Raw genomic sequence first — 23,565 nt, forward strand, 5'->3', positions numbered from 1 at the left:
CGATTTATGCCATTATTCTGGTGAGTATAGTTTTATTTAGTCTTCTAAGGCAACAAGTCATGGCAAGAGAAGCTTCATGTATCTAACTGTAGACAAGCAGATGAAAACATCACACAACACCCATGACAGCCTACTATGTGAAACTCAGCCTGGCAGACCGCGAAAAAAAACAACATTAAACGGCATAAGATTTTACATGCCACTGTATTCCGTCTAGCATCAACATAAACCATAGCCGGATTTCTCATAATCGGGATACGAGTTTATCCGGGATATTGTAAACGGGACATGATATTTATATGCCTCAACTAATTGAGTATCTTCTAAAAATAAGGGGATACTAGTGCGCATGTAAATGTTTGGCGATAAATGGAACTATTTCTAGCAGAAGATATATGAGACGCATATGCATAACCATGGTAGTAATTGAAAGGGAACACTGGAGATTATGGGGAAATGCAGACCAAAGGTGAGGACACAGCGGTATACCTGACTGAATCCAAACATTACACTGGATTTTATGTGCATTTTACATTGACTGTACTTTCTGCAGCATCTGTCTAATGAAATATTATGACTAAAGGAAAGAGCTTTCAATTATTAAATGCATTTTTTTTTGTTGCTTTGCCATTGAGTAACTGAAGCTTGGAACACAGCCCTAAATCCCCACTACCACATCACTGTTTACGCAATCCAAAAACAGTTCATTATAGATCGTAATCTGGGTCAGGTGGGCATCATTTGAAAGCTTATCCTATTGCCAAAAATGCCTAAGTAAATTATTAAATAATGTAGGCTTTTCATAAGGCCCCTACGAAGTGTTTAAATAAGTTTGTCTTTAAGGAGTCGGCATTCACCAATGTGTCACAACAAGCGCAAAGACCTGATACTGATCCTGGTTTCCGGTGCAGAAATGGCTGTTTATATAATCTCATTACGCCTTAAAAATGCACAATTTGGAGTTGCCTTAGTTTGTCTCATCCCATTTTATATTCCCATCTTGTCACACATTGGACTTGGATAAGTGTTGTGCTATTAAGAGGTTTAGAAGGCTTTTTCAAAGAATGAGAATACATTACATTTTTTTAAGGTATCTGTAACCAACAGATGCATGTCTGTATTCCCAGTCATGTGAAATCCATAGATTTCACATGACCTAATGAATTTATTTAATATAAACTGTAACTCAGTAGAATATCTGAAATTGTTGCATGTTGCGTTTATGTTTTTGTTCAGTATATCTCAAAAATATAAACGCAACATGCAAAAATGTCTAAGATTTTTACTGAGTGACAGTTAGTAGAAGGAAGAAATACTACTCCGCTTCTTGATATGCCACACCTGTCAAGTGGATGATTTATAAAGAATAAAAATTTGCGCCAAACTTCCAAAATCGCCCAGCAGTGGTAACTCATGTTGGCTATGGTATCGATTTCGCCAGCGGCATATCATGTTTTATGAAATATCACTTTTGAGAGCAGCGAAACTGTCGAGACGTTCTCCCTTTTTCTGTATATATTGGAAGTTATTTTTGTCCAGTTTCTGTGAAAAGTTTGGACTCATTACGTGTGATGCCCATTGAATGACAGATGTCAGTGACTGTGGGAAGTCTGTTTAGGAACGTCAACTTTAAAAAAAGACTGCTTGTTTTATCATAAAAAAATTGCACCCTCCACTTTCCTCTGTTGGACCTACAGTAACTGTCAACTTGTCAACTAATCATCAAACCCTCAAATTGAACTAGGTGTGTTTGTCCGGGGCTACAATAAAAATGTGTACAGTTGGGGTACTCGAGGACCAGGTTTGGGAAACACTGGTAGTTTACATAAACAGTACCGTATTTCAAAGAGCAGCGCGCACAAACTTTTAATTTAGCCACACCCTTTACACTGAAGAGAGGAGAGAGGGTGTTATTGGTTGGCATCATAGTTTAAACGGAAATGAACAGTGGTCAACAACAATTTCCACGTTAGCGTTTTTACGGTTTTTATTTAGACCTTTTCTTAACACCATAGGACTCAAAATATGACGTTTAACTGCACAGCATCGCATACGTACCCCGGGTATTGTTTAATTCGCGTTGGAGACAAGACTTGGTTGACAGATGTTATCTAGGTAACACTAGCTAGCTAGGTGCTAACAATGGATAACTGTATGGTTTTTCACACTCAAATTGCCTCGATCTTGGAGGTGCTAGCGAATGCAGCCGTGGCAGATATCTGTAAACTCGTAGAAGACGACTATGCAGTGTTTCGTTTGGAAATTTCTCAAAGCCAGAAAGAAAACGGGGCATTGCGGAGGAAACTGCATCTTTTGGAACTGAAGGTGGCACGAGAGCGCGTCCTCGTCAGTCGTCCCAGTAGTGTCAAGATCGTCGACGGATACAGAGGTATGTCAAGAGGTAAATTTTTCCATTCAAATATGTAGCTCAGTGCCTGTCGCCCCGTTCACTTCTGCACATTTGTTCAGATGTTACCCAGAATTGGGTCTTGGTCAGTTTTTGAATAGTATGCAATCATTCCCCTGATTACTTAGTTATCTTATTCTAACAACTTTTTTCTTGCTGCATTTCCTGTTCACTTAGTGAAAACAATGTGATGCATGGCACAATCTAGTGACCTGTAAATAGTATATCAATAAGTAATGAGAAGTGTTACCTTACATCCATGCCAATTCTAGACAGTATTAAAACTGTAAATAGTGTACAATATACAGTTGAGCATTGACAGTAGCTAAAGACCTATTTTCCCCCAATCACATTCTCAGGTGAAGGAAATCTCACTGGAGGCCACAGGAGATTTGTGAAGCCAGCGGTACACCGTACATGGAGAGATGACAAACCGATCACTGTTGATGAGGGTAGTGGAACCTCAACCCAGCATGTTATCGTGATAGAGGTTAGTTTAATAGTGTTGCATAAAAAATTACAGTTCCTTTGTAATCAAATGTGGCCTGTTTAGTTCAGAAAGGCTCCACTCAGCTATTCACTTGCATCCTAATTTATCTGCCATAGGGGAGCTTGTGTTGTGAGACTTCCCTACGACATTGTTATCCAATTCTACTCATGTACCGGTAATAACCTCCTATATTTTGGTCAGTCTGCAGATGCAGAGGCTACAGGTCCTGGGGTCAAGCTGGAGAAGACTGAAGAGGTGGAAACACGGCAAAGAAGAGACATCCAGACTGGAGCTCATCCTGTAGCCACAAAGGACCCCACCATCGCCCCAGCGCCGCCCAGGACCCGACGCAGCATCACAGAGGTCAGTGGAACGCCAAAAGCCACCCTGAAGTCAGAAACAGACACAGAGTCTTCAACTGTAACACACAGGCTCTTACACCCAGGATCTGACCCAGAGAGACTGGTGCCACTAGACTGTCCTCCTGCTCCCGGCTCAGAGTACTTACCGGTATTTCATCAGAGCCAGAGGACGGTTCATTCCCATGGTGATGATGACGCTTTAGACACTGGGGTTGATCTGTCTTGTTCTTACGCTACAGAGATGGACCCTGACAACATGACCTTGGGTTTAGAGACACAGACTGATCTGTCTAGAGGGGACTGGAACCAGTACAGTAGTACTGTATACTCTGAAGGGTGCCTAGATAAGAAAGGGGAGGTTATAGTGGTAGATGAGGTGAAAGTGGAGGGCCACGCTCCTCCCACATGGAATGCAGATAGTCACCTAGGAGTCGGACACTCACAGGGCAGAGATTTCTTAGATTACGGGGGAAGTTCAGAGACAAATCAACATTTTGTCACCCACTCACCTTTACACACGCTCAGGGATCGCGACCCAGTATCTACGTCGATGGGGCCTCCTGATTCACATGGCCACGTCCTTTTCGATCAGGTTTTGAACTCAATCGACAGGGTTAGAGGCCAGGTTCAGGGAGGGGGAGCAACATCAGGCAATGGTAAAGAGAAACGGTTCCTCTGCATGTTCTGTAACAAAGGCTTCAGCTGCCCCCAGAAGGTGGAGATCCACCAGAGGGTCCACACAGGGGAGAAACCCTTCAGCTGTACCCAGTGTTACATGTGCTTCGCCCAGGCTGGTGATCTGAAGAGGCACCAGATGGTCCACACAGGGGAGAAACCATACAGCTGCCCCCAGTGTGAGAAGAGGTTCTCCCGCCAGCACCAGCTGAAGAGGCACCTGAAGGTCCACACGGGAGAAAGGCCGTTCGCCTGTGCACACTGCAGGAAGAGATTCTCAGAGAGAAGCTACCTCAGGATACACCAGGAGAAAAACCATTCTACTCTATAACATAGAATGTCACCATTCCACTCGATACCATCTGACTTTAGATCAAACCCTGCATTAAATACAGATGAATTGTAATTGTTGTCAACAGAAAAGACCCACAGATGCATTTGGAATAACGAGAGTAACTGATTTCAGTGTTCAATATTCCTGGGTGGAATATTGCATCCAGTGTGATATACACTGAGTATACAAAACATTAAGAACCTCTGATCTTTCCGTGACAGACTGACTAGCTGAAGACTTTGATCCCTTATTAAATCCACTTCAATCAGTGTAGATGAAGGGGAGGAGACGGGTTAAACAAGGATTTTTAAACCTTGGGACAATTGAGACATGGATTGTGTATGTGGGCCATTCAGAGGGTGAATTTGCAACATTTAAGAGCCTTTGAACGGGTTATGGTAGTAGGTGACAGGCGCACCGGTTTATGTGGGAATTGCACCACTACTGGGTTTGTCACGATCAACCATTTCCAGTGCGTATCAATAGTGGTCAGACACCAAAAGGACATCCAACCAACTTGACACGACTGTGGGAAGCATTGGAGTCAACATGGGCCAGCATCCCTTTTAAATACTTTTGATACCTTGTAGTGTCCATGCCCTGACTAATTGAGGCTGTTCTGAAGGCAAAGGGGGGGTTGCAACTAGAGGTCGACCGATTAATGATTTTTCAACACCGATGCCGATTATTGGAGGACCAAAAAAAGCCGATACCAATTAATCGGACGATAAAAAATAAAAAAATGTATTTATAAAAATGAATTACAACAATACTGAATGAACACTTATTTTAACTTAATATAATACATCAATCAAATCTATTTAGCCTCAAATAAATAATGAAACATGTTCAATTTGGTTTAAATAATGCAAAAACAAAGTGTTGGAGAAGAAAGTAAAAGTGCAATATGTGCCATGTAAGAAAGCTAACGTTTAAGTTCTTTGCTCAGAACATGAGAACATATGAAAGCTGGTGGTTCCTTTTAACATGAGTCTTCAATATTCCCAGGTAAAAAGTTTTAGGTTGTAGTTATTATAGGAATTATAGGACTATTTCTCTCTATACCATTTGTATTTCATTAACCTTTGACTATTGGATGTTCTTATAGTCACTTTAGTATTGCCAGTGTAACAGTATAGCTTCCGTCCTTCTCCTCGCTCCTACCTGGGCTCGAACCAGGAACACAACGACAACAGCCACCCTCGAAGCAGCGTTACCATCGCTCCACAAAAGCCCCGGCCCATGCAGAGCAAGGGGAACAACCACTCCATGTCTCAGAGCGAGTGACGTTTGAAACGCTATTAGCGCGCACCCCGCTAACTAGCTAGCCATTTCACATCGGTTACACCAGCCTAATCTCGGGAGTTGATAGGCTTGAAGTCATAAACAGCTGCTGGCAAATGCACTAAAGTGCTGTTTGAATGAATGCTTACGAGCCTGCTGGTGCCTACCATCGCTCAGTCAGACTGCTCGATCAAATCATAGACTTAGTTATAACATGATAACACACAGAAATACGAGCCTTAGGTCATTAATATGGTCGAATCCGGAAACTATCATCTCGAAAACAAGACGTTTATTCTTTCAGTGAAATGCGGAACCGTTCTGTATTTTATCTAACGGGTGGCATCCATAAGTCTAAATATTCCTGTTACATTGCACAACCTTCAATGTTATGTCATAATTTCGTAAAATTCTGGCAAATTAGGCGGCCCAAACTGTTGCATATACACTGAGTCTCCGTGCAATGAACGCAAGAGAAGTGACACAATTTCACCTGGTTTATATTGCCTGCTAACCTGGATTTCTTTTAGCTAAATATGCAGGTTTAAAAATATATACTTCTGTGTATTGATTTTAAGAAAGGTATTGATGTTTATGGTTAGGTACACATTGAAGCAACGATACAAACCGCATCGATTATATGCAAAGCAGGACACGCTAGATAAACTAGTAATAACATCAACCATGTGTAGTTAACTAGTGATTATGATTGATTGATTGTTTTTTATAAGATAAGTTTAATGCTAGCTAGCAACTTACCTTGGCTTACTGCATTCGTGTAATAGGCAGTCTCCTCGTGGAGTGCAATGAGAGGCAGGTGGTTTGAGCGTTGGACTAGTTAACTGTAAGGTTGCAAGATTGAATCCCCCGAGCTGACAAGGTAAAAATCTGTCGTTCTGCCTCTGAACGAGGCAGTTAACCCACCGAATACCGATTTCCGATTGCTATGAAAACTTGAAATTGGCCCTAATTAATTGGCCATTCCGATTAATCGGTCGACCTCTAGTTGCAACTCAATATTAGGAAGGTGTTCCTAATGTTTGGAATACTCCGTGTATAAGGCATATTTAAGCCTAAAAAGTATGTTACATATTATGCTTAACTGTGTAGGTTATATAATGTTCACAAATTCCTATTTCATTACTTCTGATAAACTGAAAAAATATTTTATAGTTAATCAAATTCATCCAGATGTTTAGTTGAGACAGTACATTTGACATTTTAGTAATTTAGTAGACACTCATTGTAATGGGTAAATTTTCCCTCAATAAAGTAGGTATCCGCAAAGTCAGTGCTAGTAGGAAAAGAGAAAAGATGTGGGATACATTTAAGATACTCTGTCCTGGGTTGCCAGGACCGAGAAGAGCTTTGACTGGGCTGAGCTTGAGTTGACCTACCTGTAGGCGTGGGACTGCCAAGAGGCCAAAGGTGGCAGAACGGAGTACTCTGGTTGGGGTGTAGGGTTTGAGCATAGCCTGAAGGTAGGGAGGGGCAAATCCCCGTGCTGCTCCGTAGGCAAGCACCTTGGTCTTATAGTGGATGTGAGCTTTGATTTGAAGCCAGTGGAGTGTGTGGAGGAGCGGGGTGAAATGGGAGAACTTAGGAAGGTTGAACACCAAACGGGCTGCAGCGTTCTAGATATGTTGCAGGGCTTTTTTAATCATTTTTTTATTTTACCTTTATTTAACTAGGCAAGTCAATTAAGAACCAATTCTTATTTTCAATGACGGCCTAGGAACAGCTGTCAGCTTTGATTTGTACTTTGTCAGCTCGGGGATTTGAACTTGCAACCTTCCGGTTACTAGTCCAACGCTCTAACCACTAGGCTACCCTGCCGCCCCTGGGCTCCCCGCTTGATAGCACAAGCGGGGAGCCCAGCCAACAGAGAGTTGCAGTAGTCTAGATGGGAAAAGAGCCTGGATTAGGACCTTCGACACTTCCTGTGTGAGGTAGGATTGTACTGTACGGATGTTGTAGAGCATGAACCTGCAGGAGCGAGTCACTGCTTTGATGTTTGCAGAGAATGACAGGGTGTTGTCCAGGGTCACGCCAAGGTTCTTTGCACTCTGGGAGGGGGACACCGTGGAGTTATCATCCATGATGGAGAGGTCTTGGAGCAGGCAGGCTTTCCCAGAGAGGAAGAGCAGCTCCGTCTTGTCGAGGTTGTGGGCCAACATACAAGCTGAGATGTTTGCCAGGTACGCAGAGAGACGTGTGGTTTTCATATGGTGCAATTAACTCTTGTTTATGTTTAAAAACAAAATGGTAATTTTTATTCTAAGACTTTCATTGAGACTTTCTTTAGTATACATCACATCTGATCTCACCCTGTTCTGCATACATACAACAGCTCTTTATAACCAATATACACTTACTAAATATACCTACACATACCCACACACTAACAAACACCTACTGTACACGTCAAAATAGTTTAGCCAGGTTTGTCTGATGATGACATCATAGCAGATATATATAAATATATATATTTATGTCCATCATGATGGGTTTAACAACAACAAAGTTCTGTAACAGTATAGGACTGAAAAGTAGTGGGGATGGGTAAACACTCCATGTTGAAAGTGTGTTTTATTATCTGAGGGAGTGTATGTCTGTGTAATCTGTGTCACCTCTCTTCCAGGAGGAGGAGGGTCCAGAGGTGCTGCTGGTGAAGGAGGGTCCAGAGCAGATGCGGGTGTGAGGAGGGTCTTGGGGAACATGGTCATGGAGGTCAACAAGACTTCCATCAAGTACAGGCTGAATGAACAACAGAGACAGAATGCAATATGACAGTTCATTAAATTGTTTGGGGAATGGTCTCGTCGCCAAGGGAAGATCCTCTGAGCCAGATGATGTTATGGCTGGTAGCCCTATGCAGGGCTGCTGGCAATTTCCTACTTTGAGACTCTTTGTGGATACGGCGCCTGGTGTTTATTCATTTTGTCTTAAGTGTGGGACCATGCCTTTGAATTTTCAAACCATTAAAAAGTGTCAGGTAATCAAATCAACTAACAAGTTTGCATAGTACTCATAGTAGTCCCTCAATTTATAATGTATGAACTTGACCAGGTAATTGACTCACAAGTTCCATATGTAGAGTTTTCTCTGCCATGTTTGTAAAGTCTATTTTGTAACCTCCTCCTACAGGTGGTTGGCTGGAGGCTAACAGAGGAGACTGGGCGGCCATCTTGGATTCCCAGACCCAAACCAGTGGAGCCAAGGTCCCACTGGACATCATCACTGAGCAGGCCAGGATCAGAGGCGACATAGTGGAGGTCAGTCGATGGGGCAGCGTCCTCAAACACTGGGCTGGGGAACAACAATTTAATTTTAAATAACCAGAAACACAGTTGTGCAAGAATCAACACCTGGACTTGGTCTCTATGACAACAGACTGGCTGAGACCTGGGAGAGGCATAGATTTGGTCTGCGGGGACGGGGAGGTGTCCATATGCGGCAGGAGAGAACAGACACAGATTCGGCTACTGATGCTCCATCCTGTTCCTATGTTTGTGATTTAGAGAGATTGATGGTGCCTCAGGTTAACCCACTAACAGGTGCTGCCTTCAGCCTGCCTTCTATAGGATCTATCAACTGGAATATGGACCCTGCAACAGACACTGCCTGGCCTTCCTCCTCCTCCTCACAGTCTCCTTATGTTAAACCAGACCTCAGGCAATGCCAGTGCCTCAACGGCTACACAAGCCCATTGACAAATTACAGTATTAGTAATGCTATCAGCAGATCTGGTAGCAGAGAGAAGTGCTTCCCGGGTTCGGAGGATGCGCACGTGGCAGAAACCATTCAGCTGTCATCTTTGCCGGGCAAAGTTTCTCCCAGTTGTCCAACCTGAAGAGGCACCAGATGGTCCACACTGGGGAGAAGCCTTACAGCGGCCCCCAGTGTGAGAAGAGGTTCTCCTGCCAGCACCGACTGTACGCACTGCGGGAAGAGGTTCTCAGAGAGGAGCTACCTCGGGATACACCAGCAGAAAATGCACGTGGCCCATTAATAGTGTATAGTGAATGATAAGTAGTAATAATTTATTTTATTTAGCGCTTTTCATGCAGAATCTCAGTCACTCTCCTTCAGGGTCTCGCCTGGTGACTGGGTTTATAGAAGGCCTGGGTCTAGCCTTCCTCAGTTACCTCATAGTTATCCCACCAATTCAGACAGGGTCAGGATGGGTGTTCACCACAAGAGACATCTAGCCTGTAACACAGCATACAATCCCCAAAACAATGGCTAGTGGTCAAGGAGGGAGCTCAAAGACAGGCTCATGCCTTCTACCACCTCTGGTGTTTTTGGGTCACAACGTGGGAGGCTGAGTGTTCAGACTAAAGCCGAAAAGCTGTATGCCTGCCCCACGTATGGGAAGCGATTTGCTGAGGCGAGCTACAGTGGGGCAAAAAAATATTTAGTCAGCCACCAATTGTGCAAGTTCTCCCACTTAAAAAGACGAGAGAGGCCTGTAATGTTCATCATAGGTACATTTCAACTATGACAAAATGAGGGGGAAAAAATCCAGAAAATCACATTGTAGGATTTTTTATGAATTATATCCCACCTCGCGACGCAACACTGCCTGGCTGGGGAGCTTTGTGCATTCATTTTTAGAGGCGCTGTGCACAGGCATAAAAGTTTGTCTAAAGTCTACAAAGTGAGACTTTTTTCCTTGTGTTTCTTGGTTATTTACATTGTTTTGTTTTTACTTGTTTTTCAATGTTAGTTTGAGTCTGCTGCTTGTACACAATAAATGAAAGAGGGATTGGGTAGGACAAGTTTTTGCGTCGTCTTTTAACTCCAAAGCAGGAAGAGGAACTGCAATTTTGATAAGTAAACACATCCCCTTCTGTGTCAGCAACACCATATCTGATCCCTCAGGCAGGTTTGTTTTGGTGCATATGTATTCATGCTCCTGACTTCGATGACCATATGTTTATTCAGAATGTCTTCCTTCAGGTTGCTCAAGCACCACCAGGATGGCTACTGGCTGGAGGAGATTAAAATGTTTGTTTAGATACAGTTCTTGACAGGTCATCTGATAAACCCTCACCTCTTATCAAAGCCGCCAAGCTCACATGGTCATTCATGAAGGATCTCAATTTACTAGTCATCTGGAGACCGATGCACCCACAGGATAGGGACTATTGTTTTATTCACACACACACAACTGTTTCATAGTGTTAGATACCGATTATCTCCCCAGATTGCTTCGTGACCCTTCTCCTCTGGTATTATCAATCTCCATTCCCACCAAGGTAAATGGAGCATATAGATGGAGACTATATTCTACACTCCTGAAGTTTGTGCATTCATCAAAGAGCAGATCAATATTTTTACTTTGACAAACAAACCCTCCACTCCTGACAGTTTCAGTCTTTGGAACGCATTGAAAGCCTATCTGAGGGGACAGATCATTTCCTATACTAAAGGGTTGAAGAGAAAACACGGTGCGGAACTGAATGTCGTTTTATCTGAAATCTCTGCGCTAGAGAAAACCTACCAAAGAGGCCCGACTAAAGATCTATACAGGCTTTTGGTTAAAAAAAAAAATTGATATAATACTCTGAACACATATCAAGCTGAGAGGGCCATCACTAAATCAAAACAGCATTACTACGAGCTTGGAGAGAAAGCACACCAAGTATTGGCATGGCAACTGAGAGCAGAGGAAAGTAAGAGGACAATTAATGCAATAGAAACTCTTACTAATGAGATATCATTCGACCCTACTGAAATTAATGATACTTAAGAAATATGACGAGGACCTCTACACTTCCCAATCAAGCTATGATCTTTCAGAGATCAACTCTCTTCTCTCCTCTCTCAACCTCACATGCCTGTCAGAGGAAGACAGAGAGAGCCTGAGTGAACAGTTCTCAGTCTGAATTGTTGGAGGCCATTAAATATTTACCTTCTAATAAATCTCCTGGGGAGGATGGCTTCCCTCCAGAGTTCTATAAAGAATTTAGGGAGCTGTTGGTACCCTACCTACTTATAAAAGCCTGGGATGAGAACTGCTTTCCAGAGTCTCTCTCAATCTGTGATTTACAGTAATTCACAAGAAATAGGAAAAACCCGCTAAAGTACGCCTCCTAAAGACCAATCTCTCTCATTTAATACAGATTGTAAACTGGTCACCAAGATGGTATCTTAAGAGATGGGAGTCATGTCTCCCCCTGTTGGTCAACCCAGATCAGACTTGCTTCATAATTAAGATTATCCTGTTTTTAAAATATAATTCACCCTGCTGACAAAAACAAAAATACCCACTGTCGCATTCTTCCTCGACGCCGAAAAAGGCTTTTGATCGGGTCGAATGGCCATATCTCTTTCGCGTCTTGGAAAAGTTTGGTTTCGGCACCGTGTTTGTAAATTTGATCAAATCACTCTACAAATATCCTAAAGCCAGGATTGCATCAATGGGATTACTTCCTCCTCTTTACCTCTCAATAGGGGGAACAGACTAGGTTGCCCAATTAGCCCCCACCTCTTTACCCTCGCCATCGAACCGTTGGCTGAGGCCATTAGAACGTGCCCTGACATACATGGCTTTGAGGTGGGCCCCCATACCCATAAATGATCACTTTTTGCAGACGACCTCATCTTATTTCTAACTAACCCAGAACATTCCCTCTCTCACTTACAGAACCCTTTATAGTTATTTCTCTGGATATAAGGTCAATTTTGATAAAAGCGAAATCTTACCGTTGTCTGTCTTTGATCTCCATACCAACCATCAAGCATAAGTTTCCTTTTAGATGGTCGCCTATGGGCTTCATATATTTGTGCATAATGGTGGATGGTAACCTGAACAACCTATATAAACTCAATCTGGCCAGCTTGTTGCAAAAGGTGGAGGGTGACCTGTGTAAATGGATGGATTTACCTCTCACTCTACTGGGTAGAATTAATGTAATTAAAATGAATGTCCTGCCAAGATTTCTATACTTGTTTCAATCTCTCACTATCCCTGTTCCCGCAGCATTATTTCTCTCTCGACAAGCTGACCAGATGGTTTATCTGGCACGGCAAAACCCAGAGGGTTAGCCTGGACAAACTGGCCCTTGATTACGGTCAAGGGGGGCTTAAACCTCCCCAAATTCAGAATATATTACTGGGCTGTGCAGTCTAGATTTCTGGCTCAGAGGTTTGACAATGGTCCTTCTCCCTCATGGTTGAACAGTTTGAGGACACGAGGACACTGGGGCAGGATTGTTTTACAAATGGGACATAGTTTGTAAAGATTATCACAGACAACCCTTTAAATATACATTCAGACAAGGGATTTCTTTCCCCTAAAACCTCTCTATGGAGCAATCGATAGATTCCTATGTTTTTCCAGAATAGTAACTTTAGACCATGGTCTGATAAGGGTATCACTCTTCTGGAACATTGTTATGAGGAGGGAATTCTTACGTCCTTCGAACAGCTGAAACAGAAATACCACCTGTCTAACAAGGACTTCTTTAGTTACCGACAACTACCTATTGAACTACTCTGCCAAGCAGACCAACCATTGTTTAAGACGATTTCCCGTGTTTACGATGCTCTTATGTCAGGACTACCACTGCCTGAGCTAGATAAACTGCGATTTTAGATGGGAAAAAGACCTGGGTATTAATCTTGGTGAGGGACTATGGAGTGACCTATGCAGGGGTGGTGTTACAGCCACATTGAACTCCAGGTACAGACTGATCCAGTTGAATTTCCTCCATCAGCTCTATCACCCCATCTAGACTGCACAAGTTCAACCCTGATAGCTCCTCCCTATGTTTTAGATGTGGCTCAGATGAAGGAACATTCCTCCATTCCACTTGGCAGTGTTCAAAACTATACTGTTTCTGTCAGGGGCTATACGATACCATATCCTCAATTCATAGGGCTGTATTCCCTTTAGACCCTGAGGTCTGTCAACTGGGTAACTTTACTAACACCAATCTTAGCTTTATAGTATGGCTTTGCCTAACAGAAAAATTGCTAGCGATTGCCAAGAAACCAGTTGCAATGTGGCTATCGGAAGTTAACAGTTGTATCCCACTGAAGAAAATGACTTAATGCTTGAGGAATAATTTGGAGACATTTTACAAAATTTTGCAACCTTTTATTGATTATATGGAGAATCTCCCCTCACATCACATTGATTGCATCTCTATATAATCCTCACGTAATGTTTCACACTTCATGTATAATACAGTTGAAGTTGGAATTTACATACACTTAGGTTGGAGTCATTTAAAACTACTTTTTCAACCATTTCTTGACAACTAACTATAGTTTTGGCAAGTCGGTTAGGACAGTAATTTTTGCAACAATTGTTTACAAACAGATTATTTCACTTATAATTCACTGTAATCACAATTCAAGTGGGTCAGAAGTTTACATACACTAAGTTGACTGTGCCTTTAAACAGCTTGGAAAATTCCAGAAAATTATGTCATGGCTTCAGAAGCTTCTGATGGGCTAATTGACATACTTTGAGTCAGTTTACAATCCATAAAATAATTTGTCTGTAAACAATTGTTGGAAAAATTACTTGTCATGCATAAAGTAGATGACCTAACCGACTTGCCAAAACTATAGTTTGTTAACAATAATTTTGTGGAGTGGTTGAAAAACAAGTTTTAATGACTCCAACCTAAGTGGATGTAAACTTCTGACTTCAACTGTATATGGATGTCAAAAGTTGACACCTAATCATTCCAGGGTTTTTCTTTATTTTTACTATTTTCCTCATTGTAGATTAACAGTGAAGACTTCAAAACTATGAAATAACACATATGGAATCATGTGTGGGGGTGCTTTGCTGGTGGTACGGTCAGTGATTTTATTTAGAATTCAAGGCACACTTAACCATTATGGCTACCACAGCATTCTGCAGTGATACGCCATCCCATCTGGTTTGTGCTTAGTGGGACTATCATTTTGTTTTCCCCCAACAGGACAATGACCCACCACCTCCAGGCTGTGTAAGGGCTATTTGACCAAGGAGGAGAGTGATGGAGTGCTGCATCAGATGAACTGGCCTCCACAATCACCCGACCTCAACCCAATTGAGATGGTTTGGGATGAGTTGGAGCGCAGAGTTAAGGAAAAGCAGCCAACAAGTGCTCAGCATATGTGGGAACTCCTTCAAAGATGGTTGGAAAAGCATTTCAGGTGAAGCTGGTTGAGAGAATGTCAAGAGTGTGCAAAGCTGTCAAGGCAAAGGGTGACTACTTTGAAGAAACTCAAAAATATAATATATTTTGATTTGTTAAACACTTTTTGGTTACTACATGATTCCATGTGTTATTTCATAGTTTTGATGTCTCAACTATTATTATACAATGTAGAAAATTGAATGAGTATGTGTGTCCAAACTTTTGACTGGTACTGTATACTGAACAAAAATATAAACGCAACATGTAAAGTGTTGGTCACAAGTTTCATGAGCTGACGCACAAAAAGATTGTGCACAAATGTGTTTACAACTAATTTGCCAACGTAATCCAGCCACCTGACAGGTGTGGCAGATCAAGAAGCTGATTAAAAAGCATGATCATTACAAGTGTACATTGTGCTAGGGACAATAAAATGTGTTTTGTCACACAATACCATAGATGTCTCATGTTTTGAGGGAGCGTGCAATTGGCATGCTTACTGCAGGAATGTCCACCAGGGCTGTGAATTTCCAAATTAAATTCAGTGAAATTCTTAAATGTAAATATTGAAACATTTAAAGTTTAGCTTTTTAACTATACTAAATATATTCATATCACCAAATAACTGATTCAAATGCTGTTTTGCAATGAATGTTACAGTAGCCTCAACAGCACTCTGTAGGGTAGCACCACTGGAACCCACTAAGGTGTTTCAGATGCTAAGCTTATGGTCGCAGCGGTGTGTAGAATGGAGATACCGAGATGTGAAGTGTGCAGGTGGTCATGGGCGAAACGAATATGTAGTATTGGTGGGAAAAGAAGCGGTCAATTGTGGGGGTGCCCATGTTGCTGTAAATCAGAAGTTGCTGGTGCAAGAAAGACCGGTTGTGGTTGCCAGGGTCAAAGTAGAACAGAAAGTGTCATGTAGGCAGGGAAGAGAGTAGAGGATGATGGGTCAAGGGTGAGTAGTAGGCCTTGGCCAATACAGAGTGTTACGAATTTGTGCTTCAATGAGGTTGGCTTCTGAGCATTCATTGCCACGGTTATCAACTGTACCGCAGAATTGGAACATAAAAGAATAGATGCTGTGGTGGCAGCTGCATTGAAATACTTGGTTGTACTGTTTTACAGCAGAAGAGTTAGGTGTGTTGAATGAGAATCCCTCCTGTCCTCCCAGGCCGCTGGCCTAGTGTAGGATCAGTTAGGGTCAAAGTAGTGGAATGGGATTTTTAAAATTAAATATTGGTATATAGGTGTAGGAATAGTTGGTGGTTCAATGTTTTCCTTTTTATTTTTGTATCACAAAATGTTAGGTGATCGACAACACACTACCGCACAGTAGGTGGCGGGATGCACAAACAAAATGTGTGAACGCCATGACACCAAAGAATAAGACGTAAACGGACGTGACAAAGGACAGTTTCCACGTTAGTGTTTTTAGTCGTTTATTAACACACTGGAAATCAAAATGACTAATTTAAAGGCACATAATCACATAATTCGCGTTGGAGTCAGGACTTATCTAGGTAACGATAGCTAGCTGCTAACGTTAGCTAACAATGGCTAACTGTAACGTTATGGTTTTTCACACTCAAATAGCCTCCATCATGGAGGTGTTAGCGAGTGCAGCCGTGGCAGATATATGTAAACTTGTAGACGACGACTATGCAGTGTTTCGTTTGGAAATAACTCAAAGCCAGAAAGAAAACAGGACATTGAGGAGGAAACTACAGCTACTGGAACTGAAGGTGGCACGGGAGCGCGCAGAGAGGACAATGCAACAGCGCGTCGTCGCCAGTCGTCCCAGAAGTGTCAAGATCCTCGACCGATATAGAGGAATGGCAAGAGGTACATTTAGCATTAGGCCGAGACTACTCTTCTCGGCGCATGTGTGACTTTAAAGGCGTTAACCAGAAATGGGTCTTGGTCTGTTTTTGGATAGTATGCAATAATTCCCCTAATTACTTAGCCATCTTGCACAAAAACACAATCATATTCTAAACATATTGATTTACTGCATTTACTCATTGAAAATAATGATGCATGCAATATAAATCGATCAATACATAGTATATCAATAAGTTATGCAAAGTGTTACCTTCCATCCTTGCCAATTCGAGACAGTATCAAAACTGTCAATAGTGTGTACAATATAGCATTGAGACTTGACAGTACCTAACCACCTCTTTCCCCCCCAATCGCTCTTTCAGGTGAAGGACATCTCACTGGAGGCCACAGGAGCTTTGTGAAGCCAGCAGGACACAATGCATGGAGCGATGACCAACCAATCACTGTTGATGAGGGGAGTGAAACCTCAACCCAGCATGTTATCGTGTTAGAGGTTAGTGGAATAGTATTACAGTACATCAAATGTGGACTGTTTATTTCAGAAAGGCTCCCCTCAGCTATTCACTTGCTTACGTGTACATACATATTATTCTGCCATAGTTGAGCTTGTGAGACTTCCTTACGACATTGTTATCCAATTCAACTCCTGTGCCGGTAATAACTTCCTCTCTTCTTGTGTCAGTCTGCAGATGCCACGGCTGCAGGTCCTGGGGTCAAGCAGGAGAGGACTGAAGGAGAGGAGGACCCACGGCACAGCAGAGACAATCAGTCTGGTGCAGCTGTAGCCATGGAGGACCCTGCCACCACCCCAGCGCAGCCCAGCTCCCGACGCAGCATGACGGAGGTCAGTGGAACGCTGAACGCCGTCCTCAAGTCAGAGACGGACACCAAGACTTTAACTGTAACACACAGGCCTTTACACACAGGATCTGACGACAGGTCAGACCCAGAGAGTCTGGGACTGGGGAGACTGGGCTGTCCTCCTGCTCCCGGGTCAGAGTATTTACTTTATGGTAACCGAAGCCTGGTTCATTCCCATCGGGTCTCAGGTGACGCGTTAGAAACTGGCAATTATCTATCTTTCTCTTACCCTACAGAGATGGATCCTGGCAACATATCCATGGGTTTAGAGAGACAGGCTGATCCGTCTAGAGGGGACTGGAACCGATACAGTAGTAGTGTATACTCTGAGGGGTGCCTAGATAAGAAAGGGGAAGGTCTGGTCGAAGATGAAGTGACTGTGAAAGTGGAGGGCGACTTTCCTCCCACATGGAATGCAGCTTGTCACCTAGGAGATGGATTCTCACAGGGCAGAGATTTCTTAGATTACAGTTTAAAGACCAATCTAAATGTCCCGACCCACTCCCCTTTACACGCGCTCAGGGATCGCGGCCCAGTGTCCACGTCGATGGCGCCTTCCGATTTACAAGGCCGCGTCCTTTTCGATCAGGTATTGAACTCAAACGACAGGGCTAGAGTCCAGACTCAGGGAAAGGGAGCCACATCAGGCAGTAGTAAAGAGAAACGGTTCCTCTGCATGTTCTGTAACAAAGCCTTCAGCTGCACCCAGAAGGTAGAGATCCACCAGAGGATCCACACAGGGGTGAAACCCTTTAACTGTACCCAGTGTCACATGCGCTTTGCCCAGGCTGGCCACCTGAAGAGGCACCAGAGGGTCCACACAGGGGTGAAACCCTTCAGCTGTACCCAGTGTCAAATGCGCTTTGCCCAGGCTGGTGACCTGAAGAGGCACCAGAGGGTCCACACAGGGGAGAAACCCTTCTGCTGCCAGCTGTGTGAGAAGAGGTTCTCCCGCCAGCACCAGCTGAAGATGCACCTGAAGATCCACACGGGAGAGAGGCCATTCTCCTGAAGGCATATATAGATTTCTGTGTTGAATATTGCTGGGTAGAATATTTCATCCAGACATTGTGTGATATAAGGCATACACACACACACACACGGAATCATATAGTAACCCAGAAAGTGGTAAACAAATCAAAGTAGCTGCCCTTTGCCTTGATGACAGCTTTGGCATTTTTTCAACCAGCTTCACCTAGAATGCTTTTCCAATGGTCTTGAAGGACTTCCCACATAAGCGGAGCACTTGTTGGCTGCTTTTCCTTCACTCTACGGTCCAGCTCATCCCAAACCATCTCAATCGGTTAGAGGTCAGGTGATTGTGGAGGCCAGGTCATCTGATGCAGTACTCCATCACTCTCCTCCTTGGTCAAATAGCCCTTACACAGCCTGGAGGTGTGTTGGGTCATTGTCCTGTTGAAAAATAAATGATAGTCCCTCCTAAGCACAAACCAGATGGGATGGCGTATCGTAGCAGAATGCTGTGGTAGCCATGCTGGTTAAGGGTGGTTTGAATTCTAAATAAATCACACCACTTCCTCCATACTCCAGTGGGAACTACACATGCAGAGATCATCCGTTCACCAACTCTGCGTCTCACAGACACGGCGGTAGGAGCCAATAATCTCAAATTTGAACTCATCAGACCAAATGACAGATTTCCACCAGTCTAATGTCCATTGCTCGTGTTTCTTGGCCCATGCAAGTATTCTTATTGGTGTCCTTTAGTAGTGGTTTATTTTCAGCAATTCGACCATGAAGGCCTGATTCACACAGTCTCCTCTGAACAGTTGATGTTGAAAGGTGTCTGTTACTTGAACTCTGAAGCATTTATTTGGGCTGGAATTCATGAGGCTGGTAACTAATGAACTTATCCTCTGTATTCTGCCCTTGAGTTACGTTCTAACAGGATGGCAGCACACTCTGCAACAGAGGTAACACTGGGTCTTGAAGAAAACGTTCAAAGTTCTTGAAATTTTCCAGGTTTGACTGACCGTTATTTTAAAGTAATGACAGACTGTTGTTTCTTTTTGCTTATTTGAGATAGCCCTATTTGGTAAAATACCAAGTCCATCTTCTGTATACCACCCCTACCTTGTCACAACACAACTGATTAGCTCAAACGCATTAAGGAAAGAAATGTCACAAATTTACTTAACAAGGCATACCTATTAATTTAAATGCATTCCAGGTGACTACATCATGAAGCTGGTCGAGAGAATGCCAAGAGTGTGCAAAGCTGTCAAGGCAAAGGGTGGCTACTTTGAAGAATCTCAAATACAAAATATATTTTGATTTATTTAACACTTTTTTTGGTTACTACATGATTCCATAGTTTGTCTTCACTATTCTACAATGTAGAAAGTAGTAAAAATAAAGAAAAACCCTGGAATGAGTAGGTGTGTCCAAACTTTTGACTGGTCCTGTAAATAAATGTGTATATTTGTTGTATTATACAGGGCGCATTTGAAAAGGAGACCTAGGTTTCAATATGTCCTCCATGTAAAAAAAAGGTTAAATAAAATACTCTGACAACACGTACAGAAAATGGGTCCCTGCTTTAAATGACTTTCAGCTTATAAAGGCTACATAAATGTACTACAAATCTATTACCCTATGTCATGCTTTATAAATGTGACATAACCCACTAACATGTGCTTAATAAATGCCTTAAATCATATAGAGGCTTCACAAAGCATTTATAACCCTGTCATGCATCTTGCTAGTGCACTGCAACGGCAGGATATTGGGTTCGATTCCTGGCACCACCCATATGTAGAAATGTATTCATGCATGACTAAGTCACTTTGGATGAAAGTATCTGCTAAATTTGACATACTATATTACACTAAAGCTTTTCTAGGATGGCCCAACCTCTTTCTCTCTTGGGTGCATTGGACCAGACCTCAACTTCCCCAAGTGCTGTGCTTCTGGATGACACACACTAAGGTGCAGTCATGCACAGCAAAAAAACGATAGGGACTTTTAAAATTTGTTTGCATTTATCTACTTCAGTTTATTTATTTTTTGCAAATTCAGTTGTTTTCTTGGTTTTGTTTTTCCAGGTTTTGGATTTCCCCCATTTTTCAGGTTTACCCTAGTTTTCACTTTTTTGGGGAGGATAAACAACAAAACTGGATTATGTGTTCACAACTATGTTTAAACCACATCAGGGGATTACTTAAGGTCTGGGAATAATCTAAGTAACTATTTGAGTCTCGTTGCCCTTTAATTCAGTGAGCATGCCCTACACCATTGTTTGGTTAGCAGGTTTTCTTGTAGTGCAGTAAGTGCACATGATGCGATTCAACCGCCAATGGAATGGGTGGCGTAAAAGGCCAGCAACACTCCATATTGTTCAGAAATGACACCATACAGTGCATTCGGGAAGTATTCAGACCCCGAGACTTTTCCCACATTTTGCTACGTTACAGCCTTATTCTAAAATGGATTAAATAAATGTTTCCTCAATCTACACACAATACCCCATAATGACAAAGCAAAAACAGGTTAATACATTTTTGCTAAGTTATTACAAATATAAACCAGATACCTTATTTACACAAGTATTCAGCCCCTTTGCTATGAGCTCAGGTTTATCCTGTTTCCATTGAACATCTTCGAGATGCTTCTTCAACTTGATTGGAGTCCACCTGTGGCAAATTCAATTGATTGTTCAGGATTTGAAAAAGGCACACACCTGTCTATATAAGATCCCACAGTTGACAATACATGTCAGAGCAAAAACCAAGCCATGAGGTCGAAGGAATTGTCCGTAGAGCTACTAGACAGGATTATGTCACGGCACAGATCTGGAGAAGGGTACCAAAAAATTCTACATCATTGAAGGTGGCCTCCATCATTCTTAAATGGAAGAAGTATGGAACCACCAAGGCTCTTCCTAGAGCTGGCCGTTCGGCCAAACTGAGAAATCGGTGGAGAAGGGCCTTGGTCAGGGAGGTGACCAAGAACCCTGATGGTCACTGACAGAGCTCCAGAATTCCTCTGTGGAGATGGGAGAACCTTCCAGAAAGACAACCATCTCTGCAGCCCTCCACCAGTCAGGATTTTATGGTAGAGTGGCCAGACGGAAGACACGCCCCAGTAAAAAAGCACATGACAGCCCGCTTGTATTTTGCCAAAAGACACCTAAAGGACTCTCAAACCATGAGTAAGAAAATTCTCTGGTCTGATGAAACCAAGATTGAACTCTTTGGCCTGAATGCCAAGCGTCGTGTCTGGAGGAAACCTGGCACCATCTCTACGGTGAAGAATGGTGGTGGCAGCATCATCCTGTGGAGATGTTTTTCAGCGGCAGGGACTGGGAGAGTAGTCAGGATCAAGGGAAAAATGAACGGAGCAAAGTACAGAGAGTTCCTTGATGAAACCCTGCTCCAGAGCTCTCAGGACCTCAGATTTGGGAAAAGGTTGACCTTCCAACAGGACAATGACCCTAAGCCCACAGCCAAGACAACACATGAGTGGCTTCGGGACAAGTCTCTGAATGTCCTTGAGTGGCCAAGCAAGAGCACAGACTTGAACCCATTCTAACATCTCTGGACACCTGAAAATAGCTGTGCGGCCCATCCAACCTGAGAGCTTGATAGGAAATGCAGAGAATGGGAGAAACTCTCCAAATACAGGTGTGCCAAGTTTGTAGTGTCATACCCAAGAAGACTCGAGGCTGTAATCGCTGCCAAAGGTGCTTCAACAAAGTACTGAGTAAAGGGTCTGAATACTTATGTACATGTGATATCAGTTTATTTAAAATAAAATAAAATATGCAAAAGCTGTTTTTGCTTTGTCTTTATTGGGGGCGGGGGGGGGGGGGGGGGGGGGGGGGGGGGGGGGGGGGGCAATTTAATCCGTTTTAGAATAAGGCTGTAACTTTAAAAAATTTGGAAAGGGTCAAGGGATCTGAATACTTTCCAAATGTACTGTTCATTCTACAGACAGACCCTACTAAGTATACTCAACAATACTTTTACTTTGGCACCCATGCTCTGAGCCACAGACACGTCATGAGATTTGTAAATGAAAGAGGAATATAATAATACAAATTGAATGGAGTTTCACATCTTCCCATTTGGAGTTTCTGGTGGAGCACAGAAATGTCCCCATCTAGGATATGTGACGAAGACGTTTTCTAACAAATCTGCTCACTTTGTTACTTCTATGGGTGGAACCAACAAGCAGTAACTCCAGCAGGAAGAGAGGCAAGAACCATTTGTCTGCCAGCTCACTGAGAAGCTACACTTCACAGCCCTGTTCAATGTAATTGCATTAGACTGTTTGAAACTTAAGTTTAAACATGTCTTTAATGTTTATTTGTTTTAGATGTTAGTGATAATTCCCTAAGTGTTAATACATGGGTTTACATCATTAAGCCTTTATGCGTTATAAATTACCAAAGGGGTCTGTCTTTAAATTAAGTACACGGCCATGCGATAGTCTTTATGGATGTGTTATGAATGACCGAATGTATCTCACTTCAAACTAAGTATTACAGGACACTACATAAAAGTGTCAGTAAGTAGGTTATTTACACTTTGCTGATTTTATGAAGGTTCTCTCATGAGCCACGGGTTATTGTATGGTGTGAGAGGAATTTAAAATGGGTTGATGGACCTGCAAAGTTTGTGTGCGTGTCAGAACCAAGAAGATTTGGAGTAGTCCAACCTGAGACTACTGCACCATATATTCCTTTTCTGTTCCCATGCTGGAGACCAGGGCTTGATTACAACCTGTTACAATGTTGCCAACATTTTGTGACTGATCTTTCAGTGGGGGAGTGGGTGAATGTGTCAAAGACCTGACTGGGCCCAGCACCGCGCTGTATGGCTCGTTTTTGTTGTGTGCAGATTTCTGTATTGAGGAACATGTAACTTGGTTCCAGAAGAAAGACACTTAAAATGTCTTTATGCTGGGGGCTTTTGTCAAGGTAAGTGTTTCTTGGTGTAACGTTGTCCCCAGGCTATTGCACATACTATATCAACCATTCAATGTTCGCCTTAGTGGGAGTGACCATAGAATTCTATAGGAGTGACCTTACTGAGTATAAAGTTTGTCATCATCACTAAACAGTCAGTCATAATTATGGCTAAACCCTGCCCATTTCCAGAATAGATTTTCTTAAAATGTGATTTTAAACCTAACCC

At 42.6% G+C, this 23,565-nt stretch overlaps 2 protein-coding genes across 4 annotated transcripts; both read left to right on the forward strand.

The window, feature by feature from the left end:
* The first annotated feature begins 163 nt into the window (after window positions 1–163).
* LOC109901188 (transcriptional regulator Kaiso-like) lies at window positions 164–10,330 on the forward strand. 3 transcript variants are annotated; one of them, XR_004211801.1, is made up of 6 exons: window positions 1,904–2,389; window positions 2,767–2,897; window positions 3,099–3,260; window positions 7,573–7,750; window positions 8,194–8,547; window positions 8,700–10,330. XR_004211801.1 is itself a non-coding variant. In XM_020497241.2 (5 exons), the coding sequence occupies exons 1-3, from the start codon at window positions 2,143–2,145 to the stop codon at window positions 4,263–4,265; spliced, it is 1,545 nt and encodes a 514-aa protein (XP_020352830.2). In that variant the 5' UTR covers window positions 164–2,142; the 3' UTR covers window positions 4,266–7,750; window positions 8,194–8,547; window positions 8,700–10,330. The 3 variants fall into 3 exon arrangements, 2 of the variants coding, with proteins under 2 accessions (XP_020352830.2, XP_020352829.2); XM_020497241.2 differs by having other exon boundaries at window positions 164–2,389; window positions 3,099–7,750; XM_020497240.2 differs by lacking the exons at window positions 7,573–7,750; window positions 8,194–8,547; window positions 8,700–10,330 and having other exon boundaries at window positions 164–2,401; window positions 3,099–4,971.
* A 5,587-nt stretch (window positions 10,331–15,917) lies between these two features.
* Window positions 15,918–19,944, forward strand: LOC116376434 (zinc finger protein 316-like). Its single transcript, XM_031836611.1, has 3 exons — window positions 15,918–16,546; window positions 16,909–17,039; window positions 17,229–19,944. The coding sequence occupies exons 1-3, from the start codon at window positions 16,258–16,260 to the stop codon at window positions 18,417–18,419; spliced, it is 1,611 nt and encodes a 536-aa protein (XP_031692471.1). The 5' UTR covers window positions 15,918–16,257; the 3' UTR covers window positions 18,420–19,944.
* The last annotated feature ends 3,621 nt before the right edge of the window (window positions 19,945–23,565 follow it).

The sequence above is a fragment of the Oncorhynchus kisutch genome, linkage group LG12, assembly GCF_002021735.2.
Source record: "Oncorhynchus kisutch isolate 150728-3 linkage group LG12, Okis_V2, whole genome shotgun sequence".
NCBI classification, from domain to species: domain Eukaryota; kingdom Metazoa; phylum Chordata; class Actinopteri; order Salmoniformes; family Salmonidae; genus Oncorhynchus; species Oncorhynchus kisutch.

Coding starts and splice junctions, on each gene's coding strand:
- LOC109901188 (XM_020497240.2), top strand. CDS start 2,143: ATGGATAACTGTATGGTTTTTCACACTCAAATTGCCTCGATCTTGGAG. Junction 2,402..2,766: donor ATACAGAGGTATGTCAAGAG/GTAAATTTTTCC, acceptor TCACATTCTCAG/GTGAAGGAAATCTCACTGGA. Junction 2,898..3,098: donor AGCATGTTATCGTGATAGAG/GTTAGTTTAATA, acceptor TATTTTGGTCAG/TCTGCAGATGCAGAGGCTAC.
- LOC116376434 (XM_031836611.1), top strand. CDS start 16,258: ATGGCTAACTGTAACGTTATGGTTTTTCACACTCAAATAGCCTCCATC. Junction 16,547..16,908: donor ATATAGAGGAATGGCAAGAG/GTACATTTAGCA, acceptor TCGCTCTTTCAG/GTGAAGGACATCTCACTGGA. Junction 17,040..17,228: donor AGCATGTTATCGTGTTAGAG/GTTAGTGGAATA, acceptor TTCTTGTGTCAG/TCTGCAGATGCCACGGCTGC.